The following is a 27,538-nucleotide window of genomic DNA, read 5'->3' on the forward strand; positions in this document are numbered from 1 at the left end:
GTCAGACATGATACGCTTTTGGACCTTTGCCATATTGGAACAAGGTGAAATTCTTTATGTTTTGCAGAGAACTTTTGTATCATCTTTTGAAAAAATCTCATCTGTTCACCAGCAAGACTTTCCTAATAATGAAGGATTGAATTTAAGAATACTTTACTGTTGGTCTATAGTAAGTGGTATTCTCGTTCGTCAGATGGCTGGCTCACTGTGTTCTAGCCTTCCAAGTGGGATGTGGCGACATCATCCCAGCTCCATTTAAGATGTTTCTTGTTCCATAGTTTGTGCATGCAAAGTAAACAGCAAGGTCATCAGACGGCTTAACTTAAAAACCTGTTCTGGTTTCATGTCCTTTGTCTCCAGCATCTGAACCTAGGCAATAAAATTATGATGGGGAAGTTAAAAGGATAGTAAATACACCACAGTGTCATAAAGCAGCAAGAATAGATTAAATTAGACCTGAAATAGTGGGGTGACATCAATGAAATGGCTTGATAGAGTAGTAGGATTAGCATGGAATGTAAGGTTGGTATAAGAGCAGTAATACCACCCATTTATAAACAAGGGAACAGAAATTACTGCTTCCTCCTTTTCCTCCTGATATGTTTCTGCTATGCAAGTCATTCTAATCTTCTCCTTTTTTCTGCACAGTGTAAAGTTCATCTCTCTCTCCCACTGTAGTCCTCTCTGATTTACATCATCCTCTACCTGATCCCTCCATCTCCATCCTCCAGATTCTGTCCATTCCAGAGCTCTTCTTGGTAATCTTTCTTGTCCCTTTCTTTTGACCCGGCTTAACCATTTCAACCTATTTCTCTCCATAGTTTATTTTAGGGGGTTGATCTGTTGCGTATTATTTCATTTCTTATCTTGTCCCTCCTCGTCTTACCCAGGATTCCTTGCAGAAAGCGCATCTCTGTCACTTGTAATCTGAGTAGATCTTTTCTTGTCCATTCTGGTCCATAGGTCAGTATTGGCAAATAATATTTAAATATCATGATTTTTTGCTTTGGTAGGTAATTTCCAATTTCTAATTATCAATCAATCAATCAATCAATCAATCAATCAATCAATCAATCAATCAATACTGATCTGTATTTAGGGCAGTCGCCCACGTGGCAGATTCCTTATCTGTTGTTTTCCTAGCCTTTTCCTAATTAATGCAAAGAAATTGGAAATTTATTGAACATCTCCCTTGGTAAGTTATTCCAATCCCTAACTCCCCTTCCTATAAACAAATATTTGCCCCAATTTGTCCTCTTGAATTCCAACTTTATCTTCATATTATGATCTTTCCTACTTTTAAGGCACCACTCAAACTTAATTGTCTACTAATGTCATTCCACGCCGTCTCTCCACTGACAGCTCAGAACATACCACTTAGTTGAGCAGCTCGTCTCCTTTCTCCCAAGTCCTCCCAGCCCAAACTTTGCAACATTTTTGTAACGCTACTCTTTTGTCGAAAATCATCCAGAACAAATTGAGCTGCTTTTCTTTGGATTTTTTTTTTTACAGTTCTTGAATCAAGTAATTCTGGTGAGGGTCCTATACACTGGAACCATATTCTAGTTGGGGTTTTACCAGAGACTTATATGCCCTCTCCTTTACATCCTTACTACAACCCCTAAATACCCTCGTAATCATGTGCAGAGATCTGTACCCTTTATTTACAATCATTTCTATGTGATTACTGCAATAAAGATCTGTCCTTATATTAACACCTAGGTACTTACAATGATCCCCATAAGGGACTTTCACCCCAACAACGCAGTAATTAAAACTGAGAGGATTTTACCTATTTGTGAAACTCACAACCTGACTTTTAACCCCGTTTTAATATTACGGCAGTGAGGGGGGCAAACACAAACACTCAGTGCTCGAGCCAGAAGAATTAATCGAAAGGGACTAAAGTTCCCAACCCAGGACCCTGTGAAACAAAGGGCAGAATGCCAAAGAGTCGGACAACACATATGTTTGCTTTGTCTTAAATAAACCTCACCCTGCCCTAATCAGCCAGAATCTGCACTCCTTGTCACTTATTCATAGTGTACTTTGGAGGGAAAGCCCAGGTTATCCTTGAAAAATAATCAACAAACAAGATCATTAACCAACTCCCTGATAAGTTTCCCAGCTCATCACGTGCCTAATTACAATGATTCATTCATCCCCACCTGTGAAATTTCCTGCCAGATGAAATTAGAGGCATTCCTATTACACAGCTGTTGCAATTGTTACTTACAAAAAAGAACATAGTACATAGCATAGGTAGTAAGAGAATTTACTTTCTTCATGTAAATATTAACTGTAGGAAGTGGATGATAAGCTGTTATGATCAGTTTATAATAAGTCACCATTTTGTAGTATATTTTAGAATGTAAGATCAATTAGAAATATGTATTGTGGTTTGGCTCTCTAGCCTAAAGCATGTCATACAAAACAAGGCACCAGTAGATCAATAAATATGTATATATGACCACAGGCCGTGAATTGTGTAAGGTATGTTTTTCCTCTTCCAGCAAGTGGAGGTGGAGAGTGAGCAGCTCAAGAACACTTCCGGGCGACTGGACGAGCTGAACAGCATCCTCAACGTGACGCAGAAGAAACTCAACAGATTCAAGGTACAGAGCAAAGTGCTGCATCTCACTCTTGTGGATAGGAGCAGTAGAATAACACCCCTGCCTATCGTAACGGGACCCAGGGGCTCTTAACTTGGGGTTGGTGACCACAGGGCCCTCAGCTGAATCCTGGCATTGCTTCCACTTAACTTGTGCCAGGCTCCTCACTTTCATCTATCCTATCTGACTTCCGTCGGTCAACTCTTGTTCTTTACCGACCCCGACATTATTAGAGCACTCGAGGTCTAGGGAGTTTTCACGCCCTTCGTGGCCCTTGTCTTTCTTTGGCCAATACCTTCATTTTCCGAAGTGTCGGATCCCTTCCTTTCTTCCTCTTTGATTAGTGTTATATAGAGGATGGTTGCCTAGTTGTACTTCCTCTTAAAACAACAATCACCACCACCACCACTCTCACTGTTGTTCAGGGTTATAAGTTTGATCACTGTGTCATTCCATCAGCTCAATATTGCTAGGGTCAGCAGACATCCATATTTTGTACAGACAGTTTGTACTTTGAGGGTAGGGTCCGTGTCCTTATCATACGTTCTTAAAAAGGACAAAATGACCGTATTTTCTTGTTTGGATACATGGTGATACAGAAAAGAAGTCAAAAGATTACTTAGTTTGAATTTCAGTTACTAGATGACATCACTGTATGCACTATAAAGCCGGTCATGACGTTGTTTTTAACATCAAAGTTCGTTCTACTTTGGCAAATATTTAGATATTCAGTAAAACAGTATTCTAATAAATGTTAAATGTGTTCACTATCCCCTTACCTTCACTTCGCTACGAAAGCTCCTCCAAGCCAAAGCATATTTATAACAATTGTCTGGCGTGTGTGTAAAATTGCAGCGAAAATAAAGATTCTTTTTTGTTGTTGGTTATGAAATGAGTATAACAAGTTAACAAGTTCTTCATAAAATGTTGAAGCGGAAATATGTCTTCTCAACTGAGTTAGAAAAAGGAATATCTATTTCTGAAGATAAATAGAAGTTATGAAAGTGGGAATGAAAATGAGGTATGCACTCTGTTTTTAATTCACAAGAGTGATACTAAAAGTGCTGAACTACAAAAATCGGTAGCCTGGAAACAATGGAAGAATGCGCCTTCCGAGAGTAATTATAAAATATTCTCGGACCTTCGCAAACACCACAAGTACTTATTAAGGCGGGATTACTCTGACTGCCTGCATTGAAGTAAAACACAACAGTAAAAGGTTCTGGTCACTTATAAATAACAGAAGAGACAATAAATGAATACCGGAAGTAGTAACCTGGGACCAGTCTGTAGCCAGTGGAGCAGATAGATCTGAATTATTCAATGAATATTTTACCTCTAATTTTGTTAAACCTGTACAGTATGCTGATTTTCCTAAAATCAAACCTGTTACTTCCCATAGCCTCAGTAATATTTCCACCATTGAATCTGAAGTGTACTCCCTACTTTCGTCATTGTCAGATAATAAACCCACTGGTCCTGATGGTCTTAGTCCTATCTTTCTTAAGAATACAGCAGTAAGTCCTTCATACCCTATTAGTGTGATATTCAATCGGTGCTTCTCAGTCGGCTACTTTCCTAGCTCCTGGAAACTTGCGTATATCACACCCGTTCTTAAAGGTGGACAGAGGTCAGATATTGCAAATTATCGCCCGGTCTCTATATTACCTGCTTTATCAATCATTTGTGAAAGGATCATCCATCAGCATTTGCTTGCGTTTACAAATCCATATATATCCCCTCAGCAGCATGGTTTCCTTCCTGGAAGCTCCTACGTAACTAACTTGGCTATCCTCCTCCATCATGCCACGTCTGCCATCCACGCGGGCTCTCAACTTGATGTATGCTACATCGACATTGCGAAGGCCTTCGATACCGTGGATCACACCCTTCTTGTGCACAAACTTTCTGAACGGTTTAACGTGCATGGGAGACTCCTAGCTCTAATTAATAGCTTTCTGAGCGAAAGACTAGAGCGCATTGTTCTTGATGGATGCAGTTCTTCTCTCACCACCACCCTCTCTAGTGTCCTGCAGGGTAGTGTCCTTGGTCCACTTCTTTTTGCCCTGTTTATTGATGACCTTATTGATACTGTTTCCCACCATTCATGTGAAATACTGCTCTTTGCTGATGATTGTAAAATCTTCAAGCATATCGATTCTTCTACAGATACAATCCATTTGCAAAATGCACTTGATTCACTATCAGGTTGGTGTACTACATGGCGTCTTAAACCTCATCCCTCCAAGTGTTCCACCATTTCGTTCACACTTCGTAAATCCCCCGTTCTACAAGAATATCACCTACTGAACCAACTGATTGCTCTTGTTGACAATCAAAAACATCTAGGAGTGCATTTTGACAGTAAATTGTTGTTTGTCTCGCACATAAACAGGGTTACCTCACGTGCTATGTCACTCCTTGGGTTACTGTACAGGTTTTCTGACATCACAGATGTAAATGCCCTCAGAAGAGCATTCTACGTCTCCTGTATCTTACCTATTGTTGAATACGCCTCTCCAGTCTGGTCCATTTCTGCTTCTTCAAACCTCAGCCACCTTGACCGTGTACAATCTTTTTTCTGTGCTATCGTCAGAGCCAAGGTCCCTGCATGTAGCAATCTAAGCACTATCCCAGTGCTTGGGAAACTGAACCTCAAGACTCTTTCTGCTCGGAGGAAAGTAGCCGACCTAAAGCTGCTATACAAAGCAGTTAATGGTCTGTTTAGGTCTCCAGATTTAGCTTCCTTATTCCCCCTCCACATCCCATCCCGTAATACCAGAATGAAGACCCTATTCCATACTCCTTACTCCCGGCTTTCTCTCACCCAAAGGTCCCTTTCGGTACGTATTCCAGCAATGTTTAATACATTATCTATCAACAACAACCTAGATCTCTTCGTAACGTTTCCTTCCTTCTGTCATGATATTTATCATATAACTTAATTTTCCTTCTTGTTCTTTCCCGTTCTGCTCATGTATTTACTGTAAATGTATTTTTCTTTGTTAATAACGTTGTTTATGTAAATACGTATTAAATAGAATTGTACAGTTTACATTGTGTATATTTGTGTCCTTTTTAAATATTTATATATCTTTAATTTTAGATTCATATCTATTGTACATAGCTCAGATCATTGTAATTCGGCGTTATGCTGTTGCTGATCCTGAATAAATAAATAAATAAATAAATAAATAAATAAATAAATAAATAAATAAATAAATAATTTTCATAAATAACCACATGGGAACTCAGAAGCATTGCAGAACTGCTAAAGCTTCAAGTGTAAGCAAGGCGGTACAGTATATGTGTGTAGGCAAGTCAATAAACATCTGTAGTTTTGCTCTAATTTTCTTTGGGTTGGTTCTGGCGTTGTGTGCTCACCAGCCGCTAGATGGCACTGTTGTCTACCTCTGTGATAGGTTTCGGCGTTATCAGATTAGTACAGCTTGCATTGTTGCAACATAAAGATGGCCGCGCCACTGTCTGTTTGTACCGGGGAAGAACAACATTCCATAATCTGGTTTTTTTTTTGTGGTCTGAGGGTGTACCAGGAGCGGAAATTCATAGAAGACTTTCAGTACAATATGGAGACAATGTTTTGCCACAGCGAAATGACTACCAGTGGATTGAACAGTTCAAAAGTGGTCGCACGAGCGTGAAGGATGAAGAAAGATCCAGTCCATTTGCAGCCATAAACGATGCCAATATTGAACAAATGCGTGATATGATCCTGAATAATAGACGAGTGACTGTTGATGACGTGGTAAACAATATACGTCGATTCAGCTCCAATCAACAGGTGAAGGAAGCGGTGCCTACGTGGCTTGCTACACAACCAGAAAACTTTTTTGCAGAGGGTATCAGAAAGCTTGTGAAACTGTGGACCATGTGCACTGAAAAGCAGGGTGACTATGTTGAAAAATTATATCAATGAAAAGTGTGTGCTCTTTTTTTGTAATGAATTATAAAAATTGCAGATACTTATTGAGTTGCCCTCATATTTTTTTAAAGAATAAAGTTGCCTGACATTGACAAACTATTTGGTGAAGTAATAATTGTGAATCTTGTGTTTAAAACAATGAAAGAAAATGCTGAAGACACAAAACTGTAGGGCGTAAGTCTGTGGGTTGAACTTTCGAAAACAAAAACAAAAAAAGCTGAAAGGAAATGGCTATGAACATAATTATTTTGGAATTTATTTAGGCCTAATGTCTTCCAGGTACTTCTGTCCTGTAGAGAGAGTGATTTCTTTGATGCAAAGTATTTGGATACCTGGCAGAAATAGGTTCTAGGTGAATAAGGAAAAGGCCTTGTTACCAATTAAGGTGAATTCAGAATACTTATGTGCAGATTTCTGTGATTTCATCAAAGAAAAATTCAATGACCTCAAAACATCCATACATTGAACAAATATTTCAATACGTGGCAACTTAAACCTAACCTGAATAAAACTGAAGTTAGCTGTTTCCATCTAGACAATAAAAGAGCCAACTACACACCTCAAGTGGAATTCAAAGGCCAATGGTTAAAATATAATCCTTGCCCAAAATATCTGGGCATGACAATGGACCGGACACTGACGTACAAACAACATCTTCATAATACCACAGAAAAGATGAAAACAAGAAACAACATCTTGCATAAGCTCAGTGGAAGAGGTTGGGGGCAAATGAATCGGTTCTATGAACATAAGCCCTTGCTTTAGTTTATCCAGTGGCTGAATACTGCTGTCCTGTGTGGCTTAACAGTGAACATACTGCACAATTTGATATCCAACTAAATGACACAATGAGGACAATATCTGGCACTATCGAATCAACACCCCTACAATGGCTACCTGTGTTATCCAACATCCACCCCCCTCATATTCGAAGGGAAGCAGCTCTGGTAAGAGAATGGAAAAAATGTCTCAGCAACCCTCACATCAGGACTGCAAATTTCAGAAACCAGTGAGATCGAAATCAAGGAACCCATCATATCACATTTTAATGCTGATCAGACCTGGAAAGATGAATGGTCTTCTTCAAACCCTGATCAGCTGGGTTTAATTAACGATCCATGTAAAGCTCCACCTGGTTTCAATTTACCTTAGAAAGGCATGGACATCTTTAAACAGAATTAGGACAAACCACGGAAGATGCAAATTCTGGCTTCAGAAGTGGGGAAAGGCTGAAAACTCATACTGCGACTGTGACCGTGTCCCCCAGACTATCCAACACGTTGCTACAGAGTGCCCAAGAAGAAGATTTGAAGGAACTATTCAAGATATACACAGTGCCACTGATGAAGTTGTGAACTGGTTGAATACACTGGACTCCTCCCCATGGCACTATGGCCTACCAAGCAACCGCTACTCAGCCCGAAGGCCTGCAGATTACGAGGTGTCGTGTGGTCAGCATGACGAATCCTCTCGGCCGTTATTCTTGGCTTTCTAGACCGGGGAATACACTGGACATTACATGTTACTTTACCTGATCTGTAAATACTGCATATAGCTTATTGTAATATTTACATTTCCAATGTATCTTTATTTTGCCATACAAAATAATAATAATCAAAGATAACACTTCTTTTCTTAACTTGACTCTTATTGATACCATGTGTGATAAAATAAGTTTATCAATTTAAAATATATTACTATTATTATGAAATTAGTTTTAATCTCGCTGGTTGTCTTTAGTGTTGTTACAATGTTAATTAGATAATAATGATAATCCATTTTCATGAGTTTCCTAACAAAAATTTGCCTGAATTTGGCAAGAATAAAAATGTCCATATCTGTTGGTCCAGAATTCTGGCTAGAAAATGTGTCTTCTTTCAAATAGTGGGCGAGTCATTTTAAATGTTGTCTACAGTATGTATTGTAACAACTACTGGTAGCGAGTAGGTTCAATGACAACCGAGTGAGTGGCTGTGCTATCAGCTTGCATGGGTTTGAGCCTCATTGTCAGCAGCTCTGAAAATGGCTCCCCATGCTGCAGCCATGGTTGATTCCTTTCTGCTCCTAGCCCTTTCCTATACCATCATCACCATAAAGCCTGTGTCAGTGGGATGTAAAGGACATGCATATTCTCTCAAACTCATTCACACCAGTTTTACAGTTTGTGCTCTCTATCACACATTTTACAGTTATGCACCACAAAGTTCCCAATACTGCACATTGTACTGCCTGCTACATGACATAACTCACTGGCACTCGTTCGCCAGTCGAACACTCCAACAGTAGAGTAAAATAATATATTATTATTGGTCCACCTTTTCAATACAAAATGAAAATTACATAGGGACTAGTTTCGACCTAGTAATAGGTCATCATCAGCCTGAAGTAAATTAAAGCGTAAATATCGAAGAAAAACATAAACAATGTAAACACAAGTACAGTCTTTTTAAAGGTACATACCATGTGGGAATTTGAGTAGAGATATATTAAAAATAATAACTCTTCCAATTGACGAAGCACTGAGCGGAAGTTATGTAAAGTTCGGTGCGCCGTATATTATAAAAGACCACTGTGCACTAAATGATGTAATAAAGAAGAAGAGTAGGTTGAATGCTGGCTTCTTCTTAGCTGTTGTATATTTGAAGAAGATTACGTCATATTTTATAAGGTATTGAAAGACGTCAAAATACATGGATGTTGGAAAGGCTCTTAATTTTTTGGAACAAGGCAATTGTTGCGCGAGGAGGCTTAGGAAACCAGAGAAGCGCTATATTATGTTAAAAAATAGAGATCCTTGAAAACGTTCCGTGCGTCGTATAAATTGTGGAAATGGAAATCGAAAAAACTTGGTTCTTAAGCGATAATGTTGTTCATTCAGAGATCAATTGAAAATAAAGAATCGTAACATTGTCTTCTCAAGATGTTTATAAAGTAGAATTAATAGACGATGCGAAGTATGATACTAGGAGAAAGCTGTTCTGCTTCTGGAATCTTGAAGGACGATGGATGTTTCACGAGGTGGAATAACATATATGGAGTTAAATAAAGGTGGATATAAATTCGCAGTTCAATGCGGACCATAAATTTGATTCTGAATAAAAGACAGTAAGATTTTTTTATTTTTTTATATTAGCTGAAGAGAGAAACGGAGGTAGGTAAGGATCAAAGGAAAATATTTTTTTGAGGAGGTGAAGGAAGGAAAATAAAGGTATGAGATTTTTTTTTTTTAGCTGAAGAGAGAAACGGAGGTAGGTAAGGATCAAAGGAAAATTTTAGAGGAGGTGAAGGAAGGAAAATAAAGGTATGAGGTTTTTTTTTTTTAATAGCTGAAGAGAGAAACCGAGGTAGGTAAGGATCAAAGGAAAATTTTAGAGGAGGTGAAGGAAGGAAAATAAAGGTATGAGGGTTTTTTTTTTTTTTTTAATAGCTGAAGAGAGAAACGGAGGTAGGTAAGGATCAAAGGAAAATTTTAGAGGAGGTGAAGGAAGGAAAATAAAGGTATGAGGTTTTTTATTTTATTTTATTATTTTTTCTTTTCTTTATTACATCATTTAGTGCACAGTGGTCTTTTATAATATACGGCGCACCGAACTTTACATAACTTCCGCTCAGTGCTTCGTCAATTGGAAGAGTTATTATTTTTAATATATCTCTACTCAAATTCCCACATGGTATGTACCTTTAAAAAGACTGTACTTGTGTTTACATTGTTTATGTTTTTCTTCGATATTTACGCTTTAATTTACTTCAGGCTGATGATGACCTATTACTAGGTCGAAACTAGTCCCTATGTAATTTTCATTTTGTATTGAAAAGGTGGACCAATAATAATATATTATTTTACTCTATTGTAATCACAGTTCAATACGGATCTATCATTATGAAACTTATTTCTTTTAACTCCAACAGTATTCGTAAACTTCTCTGAGCACACAAAATTCCATTGAAAAGGAAAAATTAAAAATACAAAAAAAATAAAAGACCCATCCACCTTAGTCAGTACAATTCAATATATTACAACACTTCTTCTTTAGGCCCTTTCAGCCACATATTAAAATGCAATGAATGGATAAAATGATGAGAGAAACAAGTGATGTAAACTGAAACTATATAAAAACTTATCAAGAATAAGTTATGTTCATCCTGATGCAAGGTGACTATTAAAAATTGGTATAATTAGTGTTTTTTAAACGTACGTCTGGGCACTTATACAGACATTACATGAATCATCTATATATATAAAATAAAGACGTTTGCCTGTACGTTGCTCAGAATTTGAAACAGAATGGTATTTCTGTATCTGTCATGCCCACAGTAACAAGGAAATGCACTTTCCTTACGAGGATCTTCAAAATGCAGAAGTATTCAGTCAGCAGTATGTAAAGATTGTTGGCTTCAAGGAGAATGTCCAGATAGAGGAGGTGACTAATACTAAAGAAGTATTAAAATTTACCTATGACAACAATAATATTTACAGTAAAATACAAAAGTTGAAAACTAGAAAAGCAGCTGGAATTGATAAGGTATTGGGGGATATAATAAAGAAATGGGTTGGGATATAGTACCATATCTGAAGTAATTATTTTATTATTGTTTGCATGAAGGAGCTATACCAAATGAATGGAGAGTTCTTATAGTAGCCCCTGTGTATGTATGAAGGAAAGGGTGATAGGCATAAAGCTGAAAATTACAGGCCAGTCAGTTGGCATACATTGCATGTAAGCTTTGGGAAAGCATTCTTTCTAATTATATTAGACATGTTTGCAAAATTAATAACTGTTTTGATAGAAGGCAGTTTGTGTTTAGGAAAGGTTATTCCACTGAAGCCCAACTTGTAGTATTCCAGCAAGATACAGCAGATATCCTGGAATCAGGAGGTCAGTTGGACTGTATCGTGATTTACCTATCGTATTATGGTACATCATGTGAGACTACCGGCAAAAATGAGTGCAATTGGACTTGACAAAAGAGTGACTATGTTTCTAGAAAATAGAACTCAGAGAATTAGAGTAGGCGAAGCTTTATCTGTCCCTGTAATAATTAAGAGGGGAATTCCTCAGGCATTATTATTGGACCTTTATGTTTTCTTATATATATCAATGATATGAGTAAAGAAGTGGAATCAGAGATAAGGCTTTTTGCAGATGTTATTCTGTACAGAGTAATAAATATGTTACAAGATTCTGAGCAAGAAGCCTCCGTGGCTCAGGCGGCAGCGCGCCGGCATCTTACTGCTGGGTTCCTTGGTTCAAATCCCATTGCTGGACAAAGCAGAGGCAGGACAGGTTTTTCTCCGGGTACTCCAGTTTTCCCTGTATGTTTCATTCCAGCAACACTCTCCAATATCACTTCATTTCATCTATCATTCATTAATCATTGCCCCGAGGAATGCGACAGGCTTTGGCAGCCGACACAATTCCTATCCTCACCACTAGATGGGGGCTTCATTCATTCCATTCCTGAGCCGGTCGAATGGCTGGAAACAGGCTGTGGATTTTCATTGTGAGCAACTGCAAAATGACCTTGATAATGTAGTGAGATGGACAGCAGGCAATGGTATGTTGATAAACGGGGTTAAAAGTCAGGTTGTGAGTTTCACAAATAGGAAAAGTCCTCTCAGTTTTAATTACTGCGTTGATGGGGTGAAAGTTCATTTTGGGGATCATTGTAAGTACCTAGGTGTTAATATAGGGAAAGATCTTCATTGGGGTAATCACATAAATGGGATTGTAAATAAAGGGCACAGATCTCTGCACATGGTTATGAGGGTGTTTAGGGATTGTAGTAAGGATGTAAAGGAGAGGGCATATAAGTCTCTGGTAAGACCCCAACCGGAGTATGGTTCCAGTATATGGGACCCTCACCAGGATTACCTGATTCAAGAACTGGAAAAAAATCCAGAGAAAAGCAGCTCGATTGGTTCTGGGTGATTTTCGACAAAAGAGTAGCGTTACAAACATGTTACAAAGTTTGGGCTGGGAAGACTTGCAAGAAAGGAGACGAGCTGCTTGACAAAGTGGTATGTTGCAGGTTATAAATTTCATTTTTTGTCCATATTGAATATCTACTTGTGATACAAATTCTTATAATATATATTATTATACATTATTATGTATTGAATAGGTGGTATTTAATAAAATTATTAGAATTTGTATCACAAGAATTTGTATCGTAAGTGGTATGTTCCGAGCTGTCGGTGGAGAGATGGCATGGAATGACATCAGTAGACGAATAAGTTTGAGTGGTGTCTTTGATGCTTGTTGTTTTAAGGGGCCTAACATCGAAGGTCATCGGCCCAGTGGTGTCTTTAAATGTAGGGAAGATCACAATATGAAGATAAAGTTGGAATTCAAGGGGACAAATTGGGGCAAATATTTGTTTATAAGAAGGGGAGTTAGGGATTGGAATAACTTACCAAGTGAGATATTCAATAAATTTTCAATTTCTTTGCAATCATTTAAGAAAAGGCTAGGAAACAACAGATAGGGAATCTGCCACCTGGGCGACTGCCCTAAATGCAGATCATTAGTGATTGATTGATTTTTAATTTTCCATCATTCCTGTCCGGCTGGCTGTATGTATGTATGTATGTATGTATGTATGTATGTATGTATGTATGTATGTATGTATGTATGTATGTATGTATGCATGCATAGTGGGACACCCACTTGGTGGCAGCACAGGTGATTGTAATGTCAACAGAGACCCTTGGCCATTAGCCCGCGTTATATTCGTCTTCAGTTGTAATAATTTTTATTGCTCATTATTGTCGCTGTCAGAGATTTTCGACAGTTTGCATTGTTAGTGTATTCACGATTGAGTGGTGTGAGAAGTGTTATGTTTTAAATACCTTGGTCTTTGTCACTATTGTGCTATAAGGCAATGTATATCAGTGCAGGAGGAAACTACCACATCATGCCCTCGTTTTTTGTACCCGGCTGCAGATCTGGATATGACCGATCGTCTTCAGGTAGGCATTACTTTAGGACCCCTAAAGAGAGTGGCGTTTTACTGAAATGGGAGAAGGCTATCCATAGAAAAGACCGAAAATTAACTCATAACTTTCGTGTGTGACATTCATTTTTGCGATGACTTTCTAGTAAAAGTAGACTCGTTTACGGTGAATGGTGAAAGAGTAGAGATACCAAGACAGCGCGAAATTAAAACCAGAAGCATTTCCTCACATACTTCCTAATCTACCCAGGTATATTTCTAAGGCAGTTAAGAAACACAACTCCCCCCACGAATAGGCACTCCACACAAAGAGATTTCTCTAATAAAAGCCCTGAACAGATCGTAAATATCAGTGATAGTGATCAACCTGTATGCTCAGCAGTTTAAGATAGCTCTAATGTCACATATGCTAGGAAAACAACTGCGCTGTTAAAGAGGAGATTGAAGAATCAGAAACGTAATTTCATTAGAACGCAGAATCAACTCAATGTCGCTAAAGCTAAGATACATTTGTTTGAAAAAGACATTTCTGATATAAAAGCAAAGTCATCTCCGTACAGGCCATGAAGGCCCCTGGAGGGTGGAAGGTAAAGGCTTCCACTATCCGTAACCTCGGCACTTGATGGGGTAGAGTGGTTGGCTCTACATCCTGCCGCCTTTGCCCCCAGGAATTAACCTGGTACTCATTTTTTTTGTAGGCTGAGTGAACCTCAGGGCCATATGCACATCCAGAAATGGAAATATTGTTTCTTAAATTTTACGTCTTCCTGATGGGGATTCGACCCCACGTCCTTCCGGGTGAACCGAGCACGTTTTTACCGCCTCGACTAAGCAGCCCCTTTTCTGATATAAAATCAAAGAGAAATTTCACTCAGTCAAAACAATTTGGTTCTGTCAGCAAAAACAGAAAATTATAGTCAATACAATGTTAAAGAAACGTCAAGCAAAAATTAAAAAAGGAAAGAGATATTGTGTTGAAATTCTTCTTAAAGCACTTCTTTTAAACATAAAGTCTCCCAAGGGTTATACTTATCAGCACTGTTTAAATCATGACTTGCTGCCTTTGCCTTCTGAATCCCACTTGAAAAATTTGGTGAAGGGCCTAAAATATTTGTACGGCATAAATGAGCATGCTACCACTGCCATAGCAGATTTTTTTAATGGAAAGGAGGAATATCAACTCTTAGGAATGTTGATATTTGACAAGGTAAAGTTACGAGAAGAAATTCGCTTTAACTCAGAATGGTTTCAAGTGAATGGTTGTGTTGATGTGGGGAAATTTACTGAAGATAAAAGCAAGGGTCAGTTGGCAAATTATGCTCTAGTTTTTATGTTTGTTCCTATTCTATATAACTGGATACAATCCATAGCGATATATGCTAGCCGGAACGCCACCCGTGATGATATAATTGCAAACATTCTCACTCAAGTCATCATACAATTAGAGCAAGTAGGTGTCCAAATCATTGGTTTCACATCGGATGGTAGCCAGTCAAATAAAGAGTTGTGGAAATGCTTAGGAATATCTGGTAACATAAAGAGTCTGAAGTGTTCCAATCCAGCAATCAATCAATCAATCAATCAATACTGATCTGCATTTAGGGCAGTCACCCAGGTGGCAGATTCCCTATCTGTTGCTTTCGTAGCCTTTTCCTAAATGATTTCAAAGAAATTGGAAATTTATTGAACATCTCCCTTGGTAAGTTATTCCAATCCCTAACTCCCCTTCCTATAAATGAATATTTGCCCCAGTTTGTCCTCTTGAATTCCAACTTTATCTTCATATTGTGATCTTTCCTACTTTTATAAACGCCATTCAAACTTATTCGTCTACTAATGTCATTCCACGCCATCCCTCCGCTGACAGCTCGGAACATACCACTTAGTCGAGCAGCTCTTCTTCTTTCTCTCAATTCTTCCCAACCCAAACATTGCAACATTTTTGTAACGCTACTCTTTTGTCGGAAATCACCCAGAACAAATCGAGCTGCTTTTCTTTGGATTTTTTCCAGTTCTTGAATCAGGTAATCCTGGCGAGGGTCCCATACACTGGAACCATACTCTAGTTGGGGTCTTACCAGAGACTTATATGCACTCTCCTTTACATCCTTACTACAAACCCTAAACACCCTCATAACCGTGTGCAGAGATCTGTACCCTTTATTTACAATCCCATTTATGTGATTACCCCAATGAAAATCTTTCCTTATATTAACACCTAGATACTTACAATGATCCCCAAAAGGAACTTTCACCCCATCAATGCAGTAATTAAAACTGAGAGGACTTTTCCTATTTGTGAAACTCACAACCTGACTTTTAACCTCGTTTATCAACATACCATTGCCTGCTGTCCGTCTCACAACATTTTCGAGGTCACGTTGCAGTTGCTCACAATCTTGTAACTTATTTATCACTCTATAGAGAATAACATCATCCGCAAAAAGCCTTACCTCCGATTCCACTCCTTTACTCACATCATTTATATATATATAAGAAAACATAAAGGTCCGATAATACTGCCTTGAGGAATTCTCCTCTTAATTATTACAGGGTCAGATAAAGCTGACTCCAACAGAAAACTATGGGCATTTTCAGACATGCCACATATATTTAAATGTATAAGAAATAATTTTCATGACAAAGGACAGATTAATTATAATGATAATATTGTTGGTTATTCATTCTACGGGAAAGTTTACGAATATGACTCGTCTCCTGAATTTTCCGGATTGAAAGTTTGCTACAAACTGACGTCTGCTCACTTGGATCATAATTAGTTTCGGCGAATGAATATAATGAATGAATGAATGAATGAATGAATGAATGAATAAATATAAGACTGGTATTTCAACTATTCAGTAGATCAGTTGCTAATAGTATAGCATTCTATCAGGGTATTAAAACACAGGGTTTAGAAAACAGTAAGCAAACGGAAATTTTCACAAGCAATTTAAACTGTCTGATTGATGGATTACATTCGTCTATTCCCACTCAAGCACTGTATAAAGGATCACAGGCACATGAAACATTAATTAAATGGCAGAATGTTCTCAGAGATACTCGAAATTCATTCACTTCACAAAGGATACTGGAGTCTTTAAGAGTTACCATAGAAAGTATCTTAGAAGTGTCTGAATATTTGTGAGAACACAATTATAGCTACGTTTTGACAGGAAAATTTAATCAAGATCCCCTAGAACGTCATTTCGGTATCCTGCGATCACCAAGTTGTGATGATCATTTGTCCACTATTGACTTTCTACATTTACACACGTTGCAGTCTATTTACATACCGACTAAACTTGCCTTTGTTGATTCCCATAGGGAATTTAAAATATTTGTCCTGAATGAGTAAATTTATAATACCAATATAATGGTCCGTTATTGGACATTATAAATTTTCCAGCTAACTCATTCTTGGTTGCCTGCGTTTCGCCCTCGTGTGCTAAGTTAGGCTCATCAGTTGGGACTTAGCACACCACCCAAGACGCAAGGCTAGTGCTTACCGTGGAGGCCACTGCATAGGCTACTTGAAGCCACCAGCAGTGCCAATGCACTATGAGAGCTATGTCTCATTTCCAAAAATTGATGCCTGCCTGGCCATCAGATAATACAGTTGTTGATTGCCATAGGGAATCAACAACTGGTCTTGGGTGGTGTGCTAAGTCCCAACTGATGAGCCTAACTTAGCACACGAGGGCGAAACGCAGGCAACCAAGAATGAGTTAGCTGGAAAATTTATAATGTCCAATAACGGACCATTATATTGGTATTATAAACTTGCCTTATCGTCTGGCGGAAACTGTGAGTACAGAGCTGAATCCCCACTGATGTCTCTTGTTAATCAAATGCGTATTCTTGCAAGAGAAATTGAAAGTAAAAATTGTGCAGTGAAAGACACAAGTTGTAGCTAAAATCAGGGAAAAAGTTATGAACGTCAAAAATGACATTCAAATACCAGACTGGGAAAACAGTTTACCTGAGTTAAATGGGCGGGATTGTAGCAAAGAGTTCTTAGTGAATCAATACATAGTGTGGAGTATTTCAAAAGTGATTCAGTGGGATTTATGACGTCCTTTCCTTTTCGGCAAATCGACTGATATTCTGCCTGCTTCCCTAACACTAATTAAAGATTACAGCTCAATGCAAAGCGCCACATATATCACCTATGCGTTGGAAAGTGTTTGTAATGTGTTGCTGCGAGTGGAAAATGTTGTTGCGGAAAAGCTATCGTGTATGGATAGTTTATAGGGTGATACTTTCTTCGAGTGCTTGGATAAATTAGATTTTATTGAAGTGAAATCATCGCAGTTGGGGTGCTGTGAAGATCATGTGCTGTGTTTGCTACCAGAACTCGTATTTCACTACTTGAAATGTCGATTCTTCTTCCACACGAAGGAGATGAGAAGGGAGCTGGTTACTTTGAAGGCAGCAAAATCATCCAGGATATATTCCAAAGTGTCCAGCAGATGAAATCATTTTCAAACGTAAGCTGCATGCTTGAGTTTCTTAGTAGATTTTGAAGTAGTAGTCCCGATAATGCCTCTGTTATCCTCGCGCTCAGTCATCACTGTGGATGGCAGTACCATCTGTGCGGCGGTCCATGGTAAATCTTGAAGGTGTCGCACTTCCTCTTCGTAGACTATGGTACTGGCTATAATAACAGAGATATTCATGAATTTTGATTTTTGTTGCTAAGTCCATATCAATCATTCAATTTATAAACTTCATTGTGTATCCGTATGGAACCGAGAATAGAAAAGTCCATAGCAACGTCTAACCACGAGAAAATGGCTAATCAGAATTAAATAAAAATTGGTATGTGAAGGGAATAAGGTGCTACAGTCTATGTTATAAGTAATTTTTATTCACACTGGATGAAATGGTAGTTTAGGGGAAGGTGCCTAAAATTTAATTTTTTAAATACCTGTGTTATTGGTTCTATGGAATAGTATTACATACCATAACAAAAGTTGTAGAGAATACAATTTCTGATAATTTATGTCTTATACAGAATTTGTTGCTTAGTGAACGTCAAGCATTGTGATGTGATTTCTGTCTTTTGCTGCCACTCTTCTCCGATAGATGGGATTACCCGTGTAAAACAGCCTGCCTGAATATTGGCGGAAAGTAGACGGGGAGTTTGCACGTGATTGCCCCGTCAATGATGGATGTTTTTTAATTCTTTCTTTTTAAGGTAATTTTGTGTACAGAGGACCGGTGCATTTGTTATAAATAGGTCAGATACCGTGTCTTGATAGAAAATTGCTCCATGCTCTGCCTGGGTAATTTTTTTAATGTTCGCTTTTAGGATTTGTATTACCTGTTAATTATGTGTGAAGAGAGTATTTTGTGATGTTGATTGATATTTTACTGTTTTTTAGTTTTAGAGTTCTTGTTGTGTCTGATTTAAAGTTTTAGATTATTTTGTTGCACTTTGTCCATGTTGTCTGGGAAATACTTGATCCTATCAAATAAATAATACCCGTAAAAATAAGTGATAACTGTATGTATTTACACGTTGCGCTATAGATATGTTGTACATGATTCCAACTGTCATTAATCAACCTAGTGAACCCAAAAACTGTGTATTCAACACTAATCTCAGCCATCTTGGTTATTTTCCTTTTCACCTTTCTGAACTTGGACTGAAAAGGCACATAGAGTGCCATAATTCATTTCAGCAACACTGAAAGTGTGGATTAGACATTAATATTGGTGTGTAACTTACTTTTTACAATCCTGGTTTGTAACTTGATGTTATATTCCACCTGATCAATACATATATTTTTTATGAATAAGACTGGTTCTGTACACAAGGAAATTTCCCACAGAATTCAGACAGGTAGCAACTTCTACAAAATAGTTAAAGACATAATATGGAACAAGAAAATACCAACCAAATATAAGAGAGTCATAATGAAACCTATTACGTACCAATCCTGACCTATGGTTGCGAAACGTGGACCATGAGAAGTAAAGATGCCAGTAGAATCCAGGCAGCAGAAATGAGATTTGTCCGTAGCATGATCCGTAAAACACGGAGGGACAGAGTCCGTAATGAGGAAATCCACACAAGCAAGCTCAAGTTGAAAGACTGCAGGACAGAATAACATCGCAGCGGCTGGATGGTATGGACATATGAGACGCATAGAAGATAACAGATTACTGAAACAAATGTATGATCTAAAACTTGAAGACGAAAGACCAAGAGGGCAACCAAGACTTAGGTACAAGGACATGATAAAGACTGTCGTTGACGAGCAAGGACATACTTTGGAAAGCATCGAAGGAGAGAAGTTCAGAGACCGGAACTGGTGGGGAAGTCTTGTTCGCCGACCCAGCGCTTAAGATAGAAGGACATGGGATATGTATGTATGTTGTTTTTTTTTTTCTTTTTTCTTTTTCTTTTTTTTTTTCTTCACGTCGCACTGACACAGATAGGTCTTATGGCGACGATGGGATAGGAAAGGCCTAGGAGTAGGAAGCGGCCATGGCCTTAATTATGGTACAGCCCCGGCATTTGCCTGGTGTGAAAATGGGAAACCACGGAAAACCATCTTCAAGGCTGCCGACAGTGGGACTCGAACCCACTTATCTCCCGATTACTGGATACTGGCCGCACTTAAGCGACTGCAGCTATCGAGCTCGGTATGTATGTATGTATGTATGTAGGACTAGTTTCGACCATATGACTCGGTCATCTTCAGGTATTCATTTACACAAGTTAAACTAAAATAAGGACACGATCATTAAATTAAATAGGGTTTCTAAACCCTGAGCTAAAAGTATAAATACATTGTGAAACACTTTAGTCCACATTAAAATTCTTGGATTATCACTTGACTTCTGAAATGATGAGATTAGACTAATTTAAAAACTTGATAGGAATGTTTCAATTGTGTGCAGGTTGCTTCTTATAAAATAACAAATGTTTTAAATATAATCAAAAGATTATGTTCACATTACAGGCAAAACAACCTGATAATGGTTTTTGAGATGCTCAAAAACAATAGTTTAAAATTGGAGGAATTATTACATCCGGAACACATTGAATCTTATGAGAGTGACATGTACATCACTGTCTGTTGATGATCCGTAATATTAATCTGATGTATGTAGTTCATAAAACAGCTAAGTAGTCAAAATGATCTATCTTCAAAAATGGAATATTTAAAGAATATCCGTAAGTTCTTAAAACAACAGTTTATACTGTATGCCGGAAGAGTCCCTGTCAAGAGTGAGTTCCCAAGTGTTTGCGGAAATAACTTCTACTACTAAAGACACACTAATACATGGAAAAAAATGGTAGTCTTCATACACATGACAGTTCACTCCGGAGAAAGACAGTTATATGGAGATATCCTTCAAGGTCGCTGTATGACACCTGGCCCAGAAATGTCATCTCCGTACACACATGATGTTTCACTCCGGAGAGAGACCGTACTAGGGATGTCTTACCCCCACAGTATTTTTATCCATACAGTAAATCTATTTTACCAAGTTTTGTTGAGAGCATGCTGGAACATACATCCATATTCTCGGTCATTTTGGACATTTTTCACCCCTCTTCACACCTCATCCTTATGGTGATAGAGACTTAAGCAGCGTCTGGAGTGTCACTATTCGTCTCAGTGACCCTGAAAACTTTGTATTCAGCACTAATATAGGTTGCTTTAGATTATGTCACTCTCTCCCCACTGTCCCCCATCCCTCTCCACAAGTATTGTATTTCTCTCCAGATAGTATCAACTCATCTGTGTATCAAGTTTGGTTGAAATTGCAGGTTTGTCTATAGTCACCGTCGTTTAGCTTTGCTGATATCTTTATGTAAACATATTACTCCTTAACTGTGTGCAAGCTGCTAAGTTCAGAATGTATTGCGGACTAGGGTAATTCTTAGCCTGCAGTTATTGGAGTAGTTATTTAGTGATTTGATTTTAGGATTACGGTACTCAAAGTAGGCTGAACGTAGAGACCTATCAATGTCTCATGATTCACCGATAGATAATTCTGGAGAGAATAAAACAAAAATGAAGAAAATAGGTCCAATAGAACGGCTGAATGGACTGGACAGAGCCGTTTTTAGTAAACTTTTTAAATATATAGATGAGATTGTTAGTCCACTCTCGCATGATCAAGATTGGCAAAAATATCAAACTCAATTGCCTGGCATTTGCAGATGTCCTTGCGCTGCTCGCAAATAGTGTGAAAGAGGCTAAACACCAAACTGAAGAACTCTAAAAAAGAACAGCAAAAGTCGGACTACAAATCTCATTTGAAAAGACGGAAACGCCAACTATCACGCTGAATAATAACAAACAAATTAAGATTGTAAATAAATTCAAGTATCTTGGGGAGGTTAAACAAGAAAGTATCATTAGAAAATAGAACAACTAAATAGAAACAAGCACAACGTATCACTTGGCCAACCTACAAGAAGAAATCTCTCTCGATAAATGCAAAATTCAAATACTACAACTCTGTTATTAAACCAGAAGCAACCTATGCTAGTGAAACACTATTCAACAACAGATAAATTACAGAAGACAGAAACAATCATAAACAAAAAACACCAAGTAGATGGACAATGGCGATTATTACCTAGTGAAGTATACCAGGAAACTGAGTCAATAACAAAAACAGTGCAGAAAAGGAGGGTTGCATTTTTCTGCCACATATCAAGACTACCAGAAACCAGGGTAATGAAACATCTTTTCAACTATTTTTGAAAAGTAAAACCAAGAATAATTTGTTCAAAGAAGTCCAAAATGTTTTAGATGAGTTAGATTTGACAATGCAGCAAATTGATGACCGAGAAAAGAGGATCCTGAGAAACAGAGACTTAAACTAACAACTTTTAGAAGCAAACAGTACACCATAACGGATGAAGAAAGGGCAGTCAGGTTGAAAAGAATGAAGAGTTCTGGGAGCAGAATAAGAAACATAAACCAAATTTGTATTTAATACTCTTAAGACTTAAATGTATATGGATTGATTAAAGTGCTCCAATGTGGACATAAAATAATTTTTAAAAATATTTAGATAAGATTCATAAACTGTAGGCAAAATTGTGTAACACTATGTTAACTAGCAACAGTACCTTGAGAGCTGCGCAAGCCATGGATCTCTATGTCATGGCCATCATCACAGCCTGCACGGTTGCTAGGTAACATCGCACCACACATTTTATTGAAAGACATATTATCATGATCCTTTGATTTCCCCAGAGGGAAATTTGACTCTTTTTTTTTTTGTCCTATATCTTTGAGTTAAATGTGTACGAATACTGAATGTCATGCGTTTACCAGTATTTCATATTCTAATGTTTGTTTTCATATTTTGGTAAACCTTTCTGTCTATAGCAATAAGGAATGAGAATCCCATATTTGTCTAACGAGAAGCTAGAGTCATCCTTCAATTGTCACTTTCAGGCAGTGTGTGGGAGCCTGACCAACTTGCTAAAGATCAGAGTGCCAAGCAGCGGCAAGGACACGGCATCGTCGAGCAACCTGAGTAGTCGGGCCTCCATCGCTTCCAACACGGAGGGTGAAGCAGCTCCATCATCTGATGATACTGGTATGCTTACAGCTTGAATATGTTACAGCGAATATTGAAAGTCGATAACGCTAGGCTGTGTGGCTCAGACGGTTGAGGCACTGGTCTTGTGACCCCAACTTGGCAGGTTTGATTCTGGCTCAGTCTGGTGGTATTTGAAGGTGCTCAAATACATCAGCCTCTTGTCAGTTGATTTACTGGCACGTAAGAACACTCATGCAGGACTAAATTCTGGGGAGTGGGACTTAAAGCAAATAACAATATTATTAAAGTTAATTACTGTCAATAGTTGACGTTCACGGGGACGAGTAAGGAAAGTTGGATATTGAGCGGTTAACGTAACACAATTAAATGGAAAGAACATTAGAACACTTTAGAATGGTCAAAAAACATTGCAACACAAAATTTAAAAAGACAAGGTAAGGAAACACGACAACTACATGCAACCCTGTGAGGTGGTGAAACATATCCTTTTTGCGAAATAAATTTTCAGAAAGGTAATTTTCCTGGTACTCAAACATTCTTCTTCTTTTTTTTTTTTTTTAACTGAAAAGATTGAACAAACTCAAGTAACATAAATGTAACAAAACCTTTTCAGTCTGCCAAACACATTAGAATTACAATATAAATTATAACACTATAAACATACCTGTTAAAATACACACTGTTATACAAAGAATGACACGTTTTGTTCTACAAGAACATCCTGAGATTCTATCAAATCACTAAAACATGCTTATATATGTACAGTATTGTTTAAGTTGCGTAAACTTGTCAGTGATAGAGAGTTTAGTGATAATATGAACCAGTAATGACAAAAAATAAATTTACAAGTATTAATATAATGAAACACTTCTGTACTTATCTAGACTGCCAATGCTAAGTCCGTTGTCACCAAGCACGAATGAAAGAAGATATAGCACTCACCCTGAGATAGCGAGTGAACACCTTGGCTTGAGCACTACCGCTCGCTAAGATGGTCAGCCAGACAAAGACACCGAAAGAGTGGTGAAGTTCAAGAAACAGGAAATGGTGCAAGGACAAAAGGGGATCAATCAGAATGCAGAATTCACCTTCAGATCCTAATTTTACCAATTAAAAACACTTTAATTTTGTCCAATTAGATCTCTCTTCTTTCTTGCTTACTCCATGAGAGTTACATGTTCTAGAAAAGTTAGATCTTGTGATAAATTTCATCGTAAAGCCCGTATTATTGTAACTACTTGATCATACATTCCACCTTTACAATATAAATGAGAGTTCCCATCAGTTCATGCCAAATTCTGCCTTTTCACTGCCACAATAATCAACTTAAAAGCTTTGCAGTCTGTCGAACACACAAGTATAAGTATTACACTATAACACACCTTTAAAAAGCACATTATTGAACTAGGAATAAAAATACATAATTGCCTTCCTGATGAATCTGGAAAGTAGAAACGAGCTCGTGAGGGTCTAAGAAGAACTGCCTTAATGAGGATCTGCACTAGCAGAAATGGAAAATGATACACCATGAAGTATCACTCCAAACTTTGTGGAGATATTCATCACATCATTATCAGGTATGGCCCCCCAATGTCAACAGCCTCTGAATGTCATCCTGAGGGATTTCTTGCCATGCCTGAAACACATGCTTTGTCAGTTCATAATGATTGATGGCTGGAGGCTGGTATCACCGTATACGTCTTCCCATCACATCCCAGACATACTCTATGGGTGACGAATCAGGCGATCGGGCAGGCCAGTCAGGGATCTGAACATTCCTCAAGGGATTTCTGTTATGAACTGCAGTGTGGGCTCGTGCATTATCTTGCTGGAATATGCCATTTGGTAGCCTCGTCATAAAGGGTATTACAACAGGGTTTACCATTCTTGCCACATCCTGGCGAGCATTTAGTCTCCTTTCAACAAGTACCAAATCTGTCCTGTTGTCATATCCACTTGCTCCCCACACCATAATTCCAGGAATCTGAGAGGTATCTGCCTCGATAATTGCTGCTTCCTGTGACCTTTCACCAGGTTGTCTACGGACATGTTCACGTTGCTCTGACTCTGACTCGGGCTCTACACCATGCAAGTCTCTGTTGTTCTGTGCTTTGGTGTCATGGCAACTCAAGATCTAAACCCAGCTTCCAGTAATCTGTTCCCTACGGTTCATGGTGACACTCTGCCTGTAACACCAGTGTCCAGATTTCCGTTGGTGTCATCCGTCTGTTCGTCAGAGCCAGCCGAAGAATCCTACGATCTCCTTCTGGAAGGACCCGTGCCTGCTCTTCGTGCCACACTGTTGCCCTGAGTCCATCTTGTTATTACTCGTTCTTCAGTCATTGCACTACAACCGTCTGCGCAATGTGTCGGTATGATGCTCCCATATTCCTCATGCCAATGATTCTACCTTTCACTAAGTCCGAAAAATGGCAATTAGCTGTCTGTGCACGTCCTCTAGGCATGCTGTGTTGTGATCTCTACCTGAAAAGAGACAGTAACATTAGACACACCCAGCAGCCATCACGTATACACCCCGCCGCCATCTTTAAGAATGGTGTTTCCCTGTACTAGCAATTAGGTCATACAAGGATGAACATATCTCATGGGGTATCAGTCAAGGTGCTCATGGCGTAACACTTTCCATTTCCGCCTCGTGTATTTGAAGATGTGGAGATTGTCTTTCTTCATTATTTATTTATTTGATTTATTGTTCAACAGGCATTTCTGCCCACTTACAGAACATTTCCATTTCTTATTTCTAATTTTATAAATAATTTATAATAAAAATTAAAATATGAAACCTAATACTATACTTATGAACTATGGACAGTAGTAAGTGTGTGTTTCAACTTATTATCTTAATTTCTCCTAAAATGTACATTCATCATCATCATCGTTGACCAACTCCAAGTTTCCCAGGTGTGGTATATGAGTCCCTTCTGGTTTGTTCGGTCCATGAACCATTCTTCGTTCACAATCCACTCCCAATCCTGTCCTCTCTCCTCTACATCCTTCTTCCCTAAGTCTGTCCATTTTTCTCTACGTCTCCCCACTGGTCTCTTTCCCCTTATTTCTCTTTCCTACTCCTTTCTTGCAGATCTATTGGCACTCATTCTTTTCACATGACCAAATCACTTCAGTCTTGCCTTTGGATCTTCTGGGGTGAGGAGTCTTCTAGTCCTACATCTTCTCTGACTTTTTCATTCCTGACTTTATCCTTCCTGGTCTTCTGGATCATTGTGTGTAGGAACTTCATTTCTGCTGCTTGAAGTTTTGAGTTGTCCTTTCTTGTTAATGTAGCAGTTTCCAGGCTGTATGTGAGGATAGGGGTGTAGTATGATTTATACAGTGTCATCTTGGTTTTGAGTTGTACTTGTTTATCCCGTAGCAGCTCTCTGGCTTGGAGGTAAAAATGTATTGCTTTGCTGATTCAGCTGTTTACTTCATATTTAGCTAAATTATCCTTGGACATTATACTACCCAAGTACTTAAAATTCTCTGACACTGTCCAGCTTAGTGCCATTTAGCATTATTTCTGGCTGGTTGTCACCCTTCTGTACCTTCCAACACCACCGTTTTAGCCTTGTTGATGTTTAATCCATATCTCTCAAACTTCTGACTCCACCCCTGCAGTCTCTCGAACTTTGAGTTTTCTCAGGCACTCTGAAATAAGCTCCCTTGGTATGCTGTCATAGGCCTTTTCGATGTCAAGGAACAGTAGATATAAAGGCTTCTCTCTACATTGTTAATCTAAATTAATCTAAGGACTAAATTATTCATGGTACACAAGTATGCTACTCTATTTAACTTATGTCTTCTCTGTGTGTGAGTTCCTCTCTGACTCTCCTCGTGAAATATGTCCATGCTTGGCATTTTATTAATTGACTGACATATTCTGTTTAATGGTGAATTCATATGGTGATTTGTGTTTGACCTTTTAATAAAGAAAGTTCTATTACTTCCAAACGGTGCATATAGGTTAATCTGTTGGAGTAACTCTCAGTTATCTGCTTTACCTTTGAGAATTCTATGTAGGTATTTTACACTCTTTAATGTTCTCCTAGTATGCAACTTATCTATCCCAAAATTTGTTATTAAGTCACTATATGCCACATATTTTGCACTAGTTTTAGAGATACAGAAATACAGATATCTTAGAAATTTAGCTTGAACATTTTCTATTTATTTTATATATTTAATACATAATGGATTCCAGATTATAGATGCATATTCTATTACTGTTCTAATTAGTGAATTGTATACCTGTATTATCGCTTTGATATTTTTGAATTTGCTTGTGTTTCTCATCAGAAATCCTAGGTTCCTATGGGTCTTATTTACGGCATTATTTAATGTGTATATTGAACTGAAGTTTACTATCAAATATTACTCCTAAACCCTTCTTTTCTTCAACTCGTTTTAGGCTGATACTGTTCATTTCATAAGAATGGATTTTTGGTTGTATTTTTCTAGTAAAGAT

General features: G+C 38.1%; 1 protein-coding gene across 1 annotated transcript in view; it reads left to right on the forward strand.

Annotated features, from left to right (window-relative positions):
• LOC136886523 (uncharacterized) overlaps window positions 1–23,108 on the forward strand; it is a 39,156-nt gene extending 16,048 nt beyond the window's left edge. The window contains exons 2-3 of the mRNA XM_067159337.2: window positions 2,514–2,615; window positions 22,947–23,108. Of these exons, the coding sequence (XP_067015438.2) occupies window positions 2,514–2,615; window positions 22,947–23,108 (264 nt within the window). The remainder of the gene's footprint in view (window positions 1–2,513; window positions 2,616–22,946) is intronic.
• The last annotated feature ends 4,430 nt before the right edge of the window (window positions 23,109–27,538 follow it).

Source organism: Anabrus simplex, chromosome X (genome assembly GCF_040414725.1).
Source record: "Anabrus simplex isolate iqAnaSimp1 chromosome X, ASM4041472v1, whole genome shotgun sequence".
NCBI classification, from domain to species: Eukaryota; Metazoa; Arthropoda; class Insecta; order Orthoptera; family Tettigoniidae; genus Anabrus; species Anabrus simplex.